Source organism: Protomyctophum parallelum (genome assembly GCF_964188405.1).
Source record: "Protomyctophum parallelum genome assembly, chromosome: 21".
Classification (NCBI taxonomy): domain Eukaryota; kingdom Metazoa; phylum Chordata; class Actinopteri; order Myctophiformes; family Myctophidae; genus Protomyctophum; species Protomyctophum parallelum.
This window is the reverse complement of record NC_139713.1, coordinates 10539153-10554054: the sequence shown is the minus strand read 5'-3', so window position 1 is coordinate 10554054 and position 14902 is coordinate 10539153. Positions and strand designations below refer to the sequence as shown.

At 43.0% G+C, this 14902-nt stretch overlaps 1 protein-coding gene across 1 annotated transcript; it reads left to right on the top strand.

Annotated features, from left to right (window-relative positions):
* The first annotated feature begins 8379 nt into the window (after positions 1 to 8379).
* Positions 8380 to 14352, top strand: ptger4b (prostaglandin E receptor 4 (subtype EP4) b). The gene is made up of 2 exons (XM_083794159.1): positions 8380 to 9551; positions 12538 to 14352. The coding sequence occupies exons 1-2, from the start codon at positions 8751 to 8753 to the stop codon at positions 13114 to 13116; spliced, it is 1380 nt and encodes a 459-aa protein (XP_083650285.1). The 5' UTR covers positions 8380 to 8750; the 3' UTR covers positions 13117 to 14352.
* The last annotated feature ends 550 nt before the right edge of the window (positions 14353 to 14902 follow it).

The following is a 14902-nucleotide window of genomic DNA, read 5'->3' as shown; positions in this document are numbered from 1 at the left end:
ACTTTTTTTATTACGTTGGTGGCCATTGTATCACCGGAAAGATTTGCCTCCAGGATGGAACCTAGGTAGGTAGGTAATTTCATCTTTTCGTGTTCTTCATGTTCAGTTCATTTTCAGTTCTTCATGACCCAAACATCTCCTGAGATCGATTCGGTATGGGACCTTATATTATTGATCATCTTATTTATCCGTGTGTTTACAAGATGTCATGTCAGTATAGTATTTATAATACCTGCCCAATAGCCCACATGATGTGGGGATAGGTTAGCCTGCTATTTCAGTAGACTATTATAGTTTATTGTTTAATAATGTTGAGTTTTTAAAGTCTAATATAAATATAAATCAATATAATTAAATATTGTGCCCATTTAAAGAACCACTCGGATCCACAATCAGAACTCTTTATGTTGTGGAAAACAAAATTCTACTTCAAAGGTTGTGGATAGCATACCATATACAATAAGTTGAAGGGAAACTTCAACTTATTGCTTCAACTTATTGCCGGCTTTGCCGCACACGCCTGCGCTGCCTGTCCGTTAGTTCAAGATCTCAAAGGTGGCAATTAACCCTAGTGATAATTACAGAAGAGCAGAAAGTACTGTAGAAGATTATAGCCAGTATAAGCTCACAATGTGACACTTTGAGTTTTTTGATCGGATAATTTTATCTACAAGAGCTTTGAGGGGGACAAATCAGCACACCAAAAGTATACTAGAGACCTGGGGGACCCCAGTCATCTAATGTATAGGCCTATAGGGTTTAAGTGGTTACATGATCCCTATAAGCACATTGTACATTTTCATCTTAGAATTCACATAACAGAGAAGAGAAGAGAAGAACATTGTAAAGACATTCTATTCTACCAAAGTGTGGGCATCCCCGCAGACTTCATTTAGTTAATGTGTTTGTATTGTGTCCTCTGGGGATAATGCATCAGGGAATGTGAGATCGCAGGCCTCGTCACATGACCTGAGTCATACCAAATGGAAGCGCGTCCATAAAGTGGGCTGGAGGACTGGGTCAGAATTAAAGGTCGCCGAGATTACAGATCCATAGTAAAGGCACTAAGGCACAGAGACAAACAGAAAGAGACATTCACATACTTTGATTGATTGACTGACTGAAATTTGAATTGTGTACAGTAGTGCAGTCAAAGGGGGAGGGGGGGGGCACTCTCTTACTTATTGCCGTCATGGGCTAGGGTTGCCACCCGTCCCTTAAAATACAGAATCGTCCCTTATTTGAGAATTAAATGATGCGTCCCATATTGAACCAATAAGGAACGCAGTTTGTTCCTTATTTTCCTAAATAGCCCCTACACGTCAACCGTGAATTTAACAATAATGAACAAAACAAAACACAGGAAATTTTAAAGTCAGCACAATTGTTCTAGCGGGAGGTGCAAGGTGCAAGGTGCTGTACTCTGTCGTCAACCCTAAGCCATTCCAGCCTGTCAAAGTGGGCAGGGGTGAGGTGGGTTCGGGGAGTGAGGCCAAGTAGTAGCCTGCCCAGTTTGTTTTGGGAAGTCTGGAGCCTTGTGTTAAGGGCCTTAGAGGTGCTGTGGTACCGTCCAGGAGGTGCATTCATAGTCGAAGAAAACATGTACAGGGGCTCCTGTTAGGGTCTTCAAGGTGTTTTTGTTGACCAGTGAGGAGATCCTGTAGGAATCTTGTTCTTTGGTTGACTTTTTTGATTACGTTGGTGGCCATTGTATCACCGGAAAGATTTGCCTCCAGGATGGAACCTAGGTAGGTAGGTAATTTCATCTTTTCGTGTTCTTCATGTTCAGTTCATTTTCAGTTCTTCATGACCCAAACATCTCCTGAGATCGATTCGGTATGGGACCTTATATTATTTATCATCTTATTTATCTGTGTTTTTACAAGATGTCATGTCAGTAGTATTTATAATACCTGCCCAATAGCCCACATGATGTGGGGATAGGTTAGCCTGCTATTTCAGTAGACTATTATAGTTTATTGTTTAATAATGTTGAGTTTTTAAAGTCTAATATAAATATAAATCAATATAATTAAATATTGTGCCCATTTAAAGAACCACTCGGATCCACAATCAGAACTCTGTATGTTGTGGAAAACAAAATTCTACTTCAAAAGTTGTGGATAGCATACATACCATATACAATAAGTTGAAGGGAAACTTCAACTTATTGCTTCAACTTATTGTTTCAACATTGTAAAGACATTCTATTCTACCAAAGTGTGGGCATCCCCGCAGACTTCATTTAGTTAATGTGTTTGTATTGTGTCCTCTGGGGATAATGCATCAGGGAATGTGAGATCACAGGCCTCGTCACATGACCTGAGTCATACCAAATGGAAGCGCGTCCATAAAGTGGGCTGGAGGACTGGGTCAGAATTAAAGGTCGCCGCTTACACCTCCCCGGGGATCCAAAACAATTCCTTTGGCTTTCCCAGACTGGAATATAACTTCTGCCGTGTTTTCTTGCTTGTAAAGTCAGCAAAGACGTCACATATCCATGATCATTTGCTAAAGTTTATTTTGGCCAGGTCTCAAACAGTGGGAATCAAATAGGTTGAATACATAATTAGAGTAAATAAACATGACATGGCTATTTTGTCTTGCATAAGCCTTTGAATGGCTGCAGACTTTGAATGGCTGCATTGTGTCACAAATTGTGACACAATGTGTCGCAATGCGACGCATTGTGAGCTAATTGTTGCTTCTGCTATTTTCAAAAGATTAGTACAGAATTGAAAACTTTAAATGGGACATTCTGCACAATGAGTACTTTTACTTTTGGTACTTGAAGTGTATTTTGAAGCCAATACTTTTACTCAAGTACATTTTGAATATGTCTGTATTGCAGTACTGATACTTTTACTTGCGTAAAACAATTCACAATCCACTGGAAAACATGTTAGTTTAAGGAAAACTACAGAAAAGTAATTTCCCTTCAAGTGCTCCTCTTTCCTCCCCTTCACCAAAGAATGACCCCTCTCAGTCCATCCAACAAGTGTTGTCACGTCTGCTTATTATAAGCGATTTTGGGCTTGTTTTTGTTAAGTTGCTTGTAAATACTGGTTGTTGCGTGTTGTGTTTTTTGGGGGGCTTGTTTCTCAAGTATAGCTGCTTATTTGGGCTTGTTTTTACATATGTTGTTTAAAGCAGTGGAGTGGTTCTCAAACATTTTCATCTCAAGGATCCAAAAATAACATTTTAAAACAGCTGATCTACAAGCTCACAACACATTGTTGAGCTTGTAAATCATGTGGCCTATATATATATCCTTTGGACTTGTTTTCATAGACCTGGTTGCTTATTTCTCTCTGGCAACACATGCATCCAACGTCTATCTGAATCTCAGTCCCACAGGGAAGGACAAGGGAGGACTCCCCCCGGCACCCGCCACCCCCACCCCCCGCCTGGACTGACATGACAGAGTAGATTCTGCAAGGCCTGCAGGGTCAAGAGCTGACATGATGAAAGAATCATTACACTAGTTCCCTAAAACAGCATTTCTTCAATCTATTCTGGATCAGGGCCCACTTGAAGATCTCGAAAGCTATCCCCACCCATTCGATCTGACCACCCATTCTAACCGAGCGGATTCGAGTGTTATCAACCCATATCAACCAGTAGATTACTTATCAAGCATTTCCAGTCTACTGGAGCGGAGACATTGTTGTTGTTGTTGTTGTTGTTGTCAGCCATTGCCCGACCCTAATTGCAGCCAGTAGGCTCCAGTAGAGCATATACTTGTTCCATTGCATGGTCTTGATGAGTAACCTACTGGTGATGATTATGGGTTGATAGCATTCGAAGCGGGTGTTCTGAATCTGACCATTTAACACGGCAGCCGAATGGCTTTAAAAACCTATTAGCTTTAAATGCAGCGAGGGCAGTATTATATCAGCCAAAATGGAACCAAATGTACCCGTAAGGGTCCATTTGGTGGTGTAGCAAGTGGTGTAGCAGTGGTGTAGCAGCAGTCATTGTTCTGACCTCCTGTTAGTCCGAACGATTACCAACACTATTCCAAACCCTAACCCTAACTAACCTGAGTCTTAACCGGCCACATAAGGGTCGGACTAAAGGGATGTCGGACTTTCGAGCTGAGCCAACATTGACAATAACAGCACCCCGACTCTGTATGACCAGAATAGAAATTAGTATCATCTGTAACACCTGAAGGGTGAAGGTGAAGGAAGTAGGGAAGGGGCCCATGCAAGTTCTTTCCAAAATGGCGTGTGTGCATAGAGCCAATTATCAACAGATATGTTGTGACCTCACCACCCCTGGCAGTTTCCATACCAACAGGAGTCCTCAGTATTTAACCATATGAACCCTAGCGTATAGCGTCTCTATCCTAGGCATGTCCCATTAGGCAAACATTCAGAAAGAAACGAAAAAAGTACATTATAATTATTTTGTGACAGCTCTGTCATCTGTCAGCATACGTCGCATTCCACGTTGGTGGGGTGGGGAGCTGCAAGATAAGGGATGGACAAGGAGAACATGGTCTTCTTAACCTCTTGAACTCTAGCATTCCTATTCTTGGGGGGGCGTTCCCCAAAATAAGCCGGCGAATGCCCGCCACCTTCCAGATTAACTCTCAAGGTGCATGGATCAAAATTTCATGAGGGGGAGAAAATAGCCAGCACACAATCAAATGATTCAAATCACACACTGAGGAAGACCTGTTTTTGTTGAAACCAAACAGGTTTTCAACAGTTTTCAACAGTTCTGCTTGTGTGTGGTCTATTCTTCTCACTCTCAAATACAGAGCCAACTGATCAACTTAGTATTAGTTTACCAATATGGAGGGTTTCAGAAAGTGGTTGGAATGGTTTAACATGGAATAAAATCATGGAATAAAATAATGTTAATCAACATTTTTTTCCTCACTCAACCCAGGCCACATATGTCCCTGGCTGTAGTCCACTTTAATGTTGAAATATTATTATGAAAACTATTATTTAACCACTTGAGCCTGATGAGCGGAATCCCTCAGGGGTCTGTACTGTACTTGGCCTGCTCCTTTTCCCCCCCTCTATAACACCAAACATGTTCTCCAAAACATAAGCTTGTGTGTATATAAGGCCGTTAACAAACCAGGAGTGATTTGTTTTTGTCATTCTATCTTCAACAACACAATGAACAAACAGTGTCAACTCCATGACTGATTAATTAACCTACATCAAAAGGTAGATCGCGATCCACCAGACCAGTAGATCACAAAGGCTAGGGTGGAACTTCACAACGTGTTGCAACGAGATGTGTTTTCTGTCTCTCACTGACCTGTGTGTGTGTGTGTGTGTGTGTGTGTGTGTGTGTGTGTGTGTGTGTGTGTGTGTGTGTGTGTGTGTGTGTGTGTGTGTGTGTGTGTGTGTGTGTGTGTGTGTGTGTGTGTGTGTGTGTGTGTGTGTGTGTGTGTGTGTGTGTGTGTGTGCGTGCGTGCGTGCGTGCGTGCGTGCGTGCGTGCGTGCGTGCGTGCGTGCGTGCGTGCGTGCGTGCGTGCGTGCGTGCGTGCGAGAGAGTATTGCAGCTGTTATTATGTTGATAACAAGGCAATGCTTTTCACTTCAAACAGTGTGACCAGATTTGGTTAGTGACTAATAATATAGCGTGAATGTCAAGTCAGCACAGACTGCTACACACAGACTGCTACACACAGCCCACAGTTGCATTATAGGCAACGTCCATTGACGGGAGAGGTCCCGGCTTCGGATCCTGGATGAGCCTCCTAAAAAATGTTACGACCTGGCTCGTAGACCATAACAAAAAGGAGGAACCGGCCATGTGCGGCGGGTTCATCAAGTGTATAAAATGATACTTTTTTACAGCATAAACTCAAACATAATAAGAAATGGTATAGTGTGCGTTCAGTGGATGGAATCAGAAATGTCAGCAATGTATGGATGTGCGGTAAATGTAGTGTAGTGATGAAAATGATGATGATGAATGATGAGATGATGATGAATGATGAAAAACCAAGGATAAAACTAAAGGCGAGCAAATGCTGCTGCCTGCTCCGCAGCTCTCATGGAAAGAGAGGAAGTTAGAGTGACTGCAGCTGGTCTCCTTTTAAATTAAGGACTTGGGAACATTGGCCAGGCCCAGGTGCTCCCATACCCACGGTCCACCTGATTGGAACCGTAATGCCCAGCCTGAGGTCATGTGGGTACTGGGTAGACAGACACACAGTGACAGACAGACAGACATGGGAATATACAAACACACAGGCCCTGACAGGCCAGGTCAAAGGGGATGCGACAGACAAGAGTGTACAAAGGAAACCAACCTGTAAGTTCACAGAGAAGATTGTGTGCAGACATTGCCTGTATTTAGGCCAGATGCTGGATTTCAAGGCATCACAACATCAAAGAGGAGGAAGGAACATCCGCAAACTTGTTTCTATAGCTCCAAAGAGACTTACTTTATTTGAACAAATCTGCAAAGTTTTGACCCTTTAGGTCTTCATCCGGCAAACTATTTGCCTGATGATTTGCCTCATTTGCCTGATGAAGACCTAAAGCAGGGGTGCCCAAAAAGGTAGATTGTGATCTACCTGTAGATCACAAAGGCTGTGCAGGTAGATCACATGACATGCCCCTAAGAAAATATATAATTTAAATATAAATATGTATTTATTTTGCCACCCACGCCACTTGAATTAAGGTGACTTGAGTGACATAAAAAGGTGCCTGTCAGACTTTGTTTTCAAGAGTGTTGCACACAGTCATCAGTAGCATTGTACAGTTATATATATATATACATATTTTTTAAAACCATGCCAGTTAAATTCCCTCCCCTCTATTCCTCAAGTGCGCCACTAAGTACAATTAAAAATAAAATCAGCCATGGGATAATACTGTTCTTTGGTGGGTAGATCTTGTTGAGCTCCTCATTTTGAAAGTAGCTCACAAGTCAAAAAGGTGTGGGTACCCTGGACCTAAAGGGTCGAAGGTTTTGTTGCAGATTTGTTTTGGAGTCTCTTTGGAGCTATAGAAACAAGTGTGCGGAATGCGGATGGTCCTTCCGCCTCTTTGAATCAACCTGTAAGGTCATTCTGCTCGTCCCCTGGCCCCCCTATAACCGGGCTTGGTGTGTTGGGAGACCCGTTGAGGGTCCATTTGGTTCCGTTTGTACACTCTCTGAGTTACAGACCTGTAAGGATCCATTTGAACCCCCTGGTGGTCCCCAGACCCATGCATGTTGACGACAACCAGTGTGCTAGATACAGTTCACAGCTAAACTGAAAATGGAAAATGGAAAAAAACTACTATCTACAGTTCCACTATTGAAAGATTACCATAAACTTCCACTGAATCACGTAAGCACTCGTTTTAGTTCACAAACAGGAACTTGTGGTCAACAAAAGGAGCTTGGTGTGCAGACGCAGTCATCTTAATCCGAGCTGCTAAACGGTTGCGGACGTGTGAAACGCGCGTGTGTGAACTTTTGCACTTTCATGTGACGCATATATGTCATTGTTTGACATATAGGCCTATACATTGTTTGACGTATATGATCATGATGTGGTTTGTCTGCTACACAATAACATGTTCTCACCCTCTTCTAAAGATTTTGCAATCATTTTTAGTAGTGGTTCAGAATGTCCTAGCTTCTGCAGGGTTCTAAAGGGGGTCAGTGTGTTTGGAGAGAATCCACATTAAAAGGTCCTCTGATCATTAACCCATTAAGACCTGAGGCCGATTCTACGAATGTCTTCTAAATCAGTATAGTTTATTAGTTCTCAAACCTTTGTCCAATCAAGGACCCCCAAAATGATGTTATAATATATTGGGCCGGCTGCGGACACCCCATCTGAAAATGTTTGTGTGCCAGGGGACTCCCAGAAGAGAAGATTTGTGTTAATAAATTGTACTGTATACAAAAATAGCAGGCCTACAAGCTCGCATTGTGGCAAGACGCGCTGTGAGCTTATCTGGTATGTTTTTATAGCCAATGCTAAATTCTAAAATGAGACAGATGCTTTCCTGGTTTGAATAACAACTGAAGCAATTTCTCAGTACAATTAGGCCTATGACATTTCTTTATTTTAATTTAAACCAAATCATCTTATCTCCGTATAGGTTCAGTCATTGCATGGGGTCCAGAGTAGACTCCAGTCCATGGTCTAATGATAGCCAATTTGGGAGACTGTGTCATCATGACAACGTTCTAAACCCTCTGTCCTAGATATTGATACGAACACACTGCAGGATATCTGTGACATGATGTACCTGTTGTTCAGTTGTTGCACAACATGGTGTCAATCGTGTCATTAAAAACAAGATACATAAACTACTCTTTCTTGTGCGAACGTGCGTATGTCCCCCAGCTTTCTGACGTGCGCTGTGCGCCCCTGTAGGTGCGTGGCTAGTGGCTACACCTACAAAAAGACCTGCTGCTTCAGCGAGCTGGAGAGAGGAGTGGCTCCTGCTTGCACACTCTCTGAAGAGCATGCACTACTAAACTACACTTCCCCTGTCACTTTCTGTTTGGATACAACAAGTGACGTGCTGCACTGCAAAGTGCAAAATGTATCAACTCATCAAGTGGGATTTGTAACGTTTTGTAACCAGCAAACTAATCGGAATTTGGAAGCTTTATCTCCGCGTAAAATGGAAACAGAGGAAGTATCATGGATTATTTGGGCATCGCTGGGTAAATTGGAGAAGCGGAGCGGGTAAACACGAATGGAGAAGAAAAGACCACGTTAACTTTTACCGATTGAATAGCCTATTAGGAGTGAATGTGAAATGGATGCAGCCACGAGCGACAAGGTGTTGGAAATGGCACGGTCGCGGCAGCCCACGGTGCCGGTGATCATGTTCATATTCGGGGTGGTGGGGAACGTCATCGCCATAGTCGTCCTGCGCGTCTCTCGAAAGGAACAGAAAGAGACCACTTTCTACACGCTGATTTGCGGCCTGGCGGTCACGGACCTCCTGGGCACGCTGCTGGCCAGCCCCGTGACCATCGCCACGTACATGAAGGGCGCCTGGCCCGGAGGCGAGCCGCTGTGCCAGTACTCCGGGTTCATCCTCATCTTCTTCTTCCTCGTCCAGCTCGGCATCATCTTCGCCATGTCGATCGAGCGCTACCTGGCCATAAACCACGCGTATTTCTACAACCAGTACGTGAACCAGAGACTCGGCGCGCTCACCCTGCTGGCCATCTACGTGTCGTGCGGGGTGTTCTGCGCGCTGCCCAGCATGGGCCTGGGTCAGGTGAGGAAGCAGTACCCTGGTACCTGGTGCTTCATCGACTGGCGGACCAACGACACGACGCACGCCGCCTTCAACCTGATGTACGCCGGGGTGAACTCGTTCCTGGTGCTGGCCACGGTCATATGCAACGTGATGGTGTGCGGGGCTCTCATACTGATGCACCGGCGCTTCATCCGCCGCACCTCCCTGGGCACCGACCAGAGGCGCGTAGCGGACCTGGGTGGGCGCAGACGGTCGAGCTTCGGACGCCTGGCCGGCGCAGAGATCCAGATGGTAATTTTACTCATCGCGACGTCTGCCGTGGTTCTCATTTGCTCCATCCCGTTAGTGGTGAGTGCTCAACAGTGTATAATAACTAATATAGGCTACAGTCCGTGTTGCGCAACGCCTGTGCGTAAAATGCGGCTTTTATCCAACAAATTAAACAACAAGATTGCTTAAAAGCTTAAAGAGCTTAGGCTGTTAAATAAATAGTCCGTAAAAATGAACAGTAGCCTATAGGCTACTACTTGCCTCCAGTCTAATTGTATTACTCTGTAGAGTGCAAGAGAGGGATGTGGGCACAAGGGACAGCAGATGTACAATTTGCTAATTTGTCCAGTGTTAAAAAATACAATATTTGAAAAATGGTCTTAAGTGATGTAAAGTATATATGATGAAAATGCATCATTATCAGACTTAATTTTATTCTTCAATTTCTTGTTTGAGTAGGCTATATGTTCCAATCATGTTCAAATGCATATACTTTATAGGTCTCACACACACACACACACACACACACACACACACACACACACACACACACACACACACACACACACACACACACACACACACACACACACACACACACAGTATATTGGAGGGAAAAAAATAAGCTGCCCCCAAGAGAGCAAAGCAACATGGAAAGCATGCAAAGCAACATGGAGAGGACAACATTGATCTATACCAAATACTGAGCTTTGGTATATATATATATATATATATATATATATATATATATATATATATATATATATATATATATATATATATGTTTTTGGCTTTTTGCCTTTTATACAAATGAAGGTAGACAGGAACAACCCTGTCTCCCAAGCTGAACGTGACAGGAAAGAGGGGGAGAGAGAAGGGGAGAGACGCGCAGCAAAGGTTGTCATGAACGGGACTCGAACACGTGACACGCAGTCAGGCCAGAGCCTATATGTGGCATGCACCTGGATCGCTAGGCCGGCAGCGGGCGCCGAACAGGAACAAATATATTATAATACTTAAGCACACTGGACACACGCTAAACAAACTACATTTCTTCAGTCTAACCATAACAAGCATAGTTCTAGTAGACTAGTGATCGAGAGTTTTTTCCACATACACAAAGTTACACATTGTAACTATATAAGTCATTCTGACATTGTGAGCAGAGAAGAAGACAACTTTAGTTAGATGCAGCAGAGTTTTAGGAGACAGAATGAGACAGAAGTGGGTTTTAATGGCCTCTGTGCTATAGCAATTTGCTTCAGGGCTGCAGTTCGACTATCTCATGTTTACATTCTTGCATAATTGATAGATTGTACACATTCTTTTAAGCAATGGATTGCTAGAGGGGTGTAACAGTTAAAGCAGTACTATGTAACCTTTTAAACAACTATATAGCATTATTATGTCTGATAAAATTATAAAGTTACAAGCAATAACAATCATCGTTCCATAGAGGTCCCTGCTAGGGGCTTGACTGTGAGTTTAATCCTGGCATTTGCCACTGCCAGTCAAAGCTAAGATTGGCCAATCACAGCACATCCTTCCCCGGACATGCTTGCAGAGACTCTTGGGTAATGAAGTCAAAGAAGACATGGACTGCCATGTTATTTGTGTCCAAACAAAGTGGCCACTGGTGCCCTTAAACTACATAGTGCTGCTTTAATCAAAACCGATGAATAATCAATCCCTAGTTTGGGCATGACATTATTGGTGAAAAGCAAGGAATTCCTTTTGAGTGAATTTCAGAATATAGCCCTGAGGTCTTTTATTTGAGCAGTCAACCAATATTTCAACACAGGATTTGAAAATGTTCTCCTGTTAATTTAAAGCAGAGATTTATATAAGTCCTTTTGCTGCTCGAGCGGTTCACGCACCTGAGTCATGGAAACAGTCTCCTCAGTGGATTCTTTTGGGTGGCTTGACTTCTTCTCCAGGTAGTAAACCAATCCAGCTCATGGGTTTGTAGCAGGGGTGCAGTGAAGCCAATAGTGTCTGAAGAAGGTAGGGAATCCTGACTTCCTGAAAGTTCATATAATGGCCTGTTGTGGCGCTGTCATTAGACCCGAAAAACCCCATAGCTCCATAGAGGTCCATGTATTTGGGCCCAACTTCGTCTAGACTGTATTACCTTAATAAAGATGGTCATGAATACCTTCTGCTTCCAGTCACTAGTTTAAAGTCTCATTTCTCATGTCATAATATTCTTTTTGTTAAAAAAAATATTTTTTTACAGTCTATGGTTTGTACTACAGCAGAGAAATAGGGCAAAAGTGGATCCACCAAATTCACAAAACACATCCAGAACCTTTGACTGCATGCTTGTCCACTTGTCTTAGATTGACTATACGATGTCAAGTAGTGCTTGGAATTATAAACTTTTAAGACTTAAAATAAGTAGGTACAATGATAGATTAAATCAAGTGTCAGGAGCTCAAACAGCCAATTGCCAAACAGGAAGTTGCCACAGTACCTCTCGATTCTTCGTCGAATAATTGAAAAAGTGATCGGTAGAAAATAATCGATAGCTGACAAGTATTTCTTTCTTGAATTAGAAATCTATGTCACAAGTTAAAACCGGGAAAGCATCTATCATTTTTATTATTATTATTTTAAAGATATTGTTGGGGTCTTTCTCTGCCTTTATTGATAGGTACCGTGAACTGACAGGACATGGGACTCCCTTTTTCACTGAGCCTGGGAGTACGGACAGCTGCAACACCTAAAGTACAGTACAGTGTACAACAGTACAGTAGAGCAGTGCAGAACAGTAGAGCTGATTAGATTTTTGTGTCTACAGTATTTGGCTTTGTCTTTGTGAAAGTCTTGCTTGAAAAAGTGAAAGTGACAATATGTCGTGATCACTTTCACTTTTTCATGTCCGTTTTGTAAACTAAAAATGTCCAATAAACAGGTTGGGGGAAAAAAGACACTGGGGGGCCAAATGCATAATCCTGGGGGTCCTTAATGAAAAGGTTTGAGCACCACGTTTTAAAGCGTATAAAATGATTTAAAGATAATTTATTTAAAAAACAAAACCTTTGTCTTCTTCCGTGCTTTCCAGCTGAGGATTTTCGTGAACCAGCTATACCGAAAGCTGACCAGGGAGCCGGACCTGCTGGCCATTCACATGGCGTCCATTAACCCCATCCTGGACCCCTGGATTTACATCCTGCTCAGAAAGACGGTGGTCCTCAAGGTGGTGGAGAAGATCAAGTGTCTGTTCTGCCGAATGGGCGGCCGGGGGCGGGGCCACAGGGGCCAGCGGGGGAGCAGGGGCCAGTTCTGCTTCACCGACGATGGCCGCGGCACCTCCTTCGTGTCGCACGACTCGCCGTCGCTGGTGTCCCGCGCGACGAGGGACACCGTGACCACGTCGCACACCTTCCTGTACCAGCCCGAGGGGAACGAGAGGACGTTGAGTTCGGGAGAACAACAGGGCGCTGTGGAGACGGTTCTGGTACGGGATGGCCAGAGTCCAGGCGGCCATCGGAAGGAGCACAAACTGTCGGCTTTAGAGCCCAGGGCGCCGGGCAGGCTCTGTGGCAGCGTTTCTTCACAGAGAGAAGTTCCACTAGTCGACCAGACACTCTATGTCACCTTCACTGATGAGACCTCGAACCTACAAGAGAAATGCATATAATAGACATAATGTAACTGTGTGGGAGAAAACATCTATCAATATGAACTGATGGTCCCGAGGCAGAAGATGGGCATTTCAGAGTTGTCAAGTGGTGATAATGACAAAAGGGACTAAAGACTGAAAATATATGCATTTAAAAGATGTCTAGTCTGGGTGCCGTACACAACTACTGTGACAAAAATAGTATTTCATGGAAATGTTACTGAACGAACCACCCATCATCAATCTATTACTCATCAGACATATCAATGAAGGCCTTCATATAATAATAGCTGTTATGTTTATTGGCAAGTAGGGTTTTTGTTGTTGCACTTTGTTGAATCCCTAAACAATTGCAAGATTGTTTAGGGATACCAAGGTGGGTTGTTCTCTATGTTTAGCATTTGGACTCCCCCCCCCCCCCCCCCCCCACCCACCCCACACACACAGCTACTGGCTTTCTGCATAGTTGACATCAAAATCTGCACTGTCCCATACTATTAATTTATTTCCAGAATGGAAGTATCTTGTATCGTCTTCTCTGCGAGAAGGTCCACATAGTTTCTACCCATTTCAAGTTGGTACAAGATGAATAATGTTCATTTTCTGGTACCTTTTCATATTGTCAAATATTACTGATCTGGCAGCTCTTTCAATGGATGCATGTTTGCATGGACATCGTCATTCCAAAAGGCAGCTGTACTGTGAATTATTTGCCACAACACATACATCGATGGATGATAAAAGTTCCAAAGAGAAGTGTTCTATTATTACATGGTCTCCTTCTAATCTAATCAGATACTATCAGCATGCTGAGATGGTGGATGAAAATGATAGATGCATATTTCAAATAAGTGAACCGTTTCGTTTCTTGAAAATGTTCATGGTCGGATGAATTTAAAGGGTAGATTATGAGGTCAAGCTTTTTTTCTTGAAATGGATTACATGTTTCATCATGGCATTATGAAATGCTGCTGACAATATACAGTATAGGATGCCTGTTTTATGTTTATCTGGTAAAGCACAGGAAAATATTGAGTCTTAATTTAACCAGTCTTTTTCCCCTCTACAGTCTACACCAAATCTCTTCACTGAAAATAACCAATCTACAAGCTCACAGCTGCGTTGCAATGCAAGCCATTGTGTCCATAATTATGGGCTAATGTGGTTACTGTTGAAAGTGACTATATGGACCTGTGAAAGTTTTTCACTTAGTCTTTCAGTGTTGAATTAAAATTCAGGATTTTTCTGTGGCGTTAATCAACTCTCCTGTGAACAATGTACAGTATGTATTATAGAAAGAAATAATAATTTCAATGAAAATAAAACTGCAACTATTCATATCATCTATACATTTCGGTTATTTGGGCCATTGGTTCTCAAAAGTGGTCCAGGGGTCCTTGGGTGGGTTCCAGGGGGTCCCCAGCAAAAGTAGTCAATAGGGTCAAAATCATTTTAACCATTTATACATTGGCTGTTCAAAAATAGCAGATGTGCAAGCTCACAGCGCATCACCTCGTGCTGCTATTTCTTTACGACATAAATCCTCTCTTCTGGAGGTCACTGGCACAAAACCTTTTCAGACGGGGGTCCGTGGCCAAATACATTTGGGGGTCCTTGACATGAAAGAGTTGGAGAAGCACTGCTTTAGACCACTTCTCCATGTGGGTTCCAGGTAGCCTGGAAACCAGACCAATCTGCCATAAGAAAAAATAAATAAATGCAGTCTGGCCAGGCTAGACCCAGCTAATAATTTGTACACAGAGTTAACAACAGTGGACTATCAAACTAGAGGTTCTTGGAATAA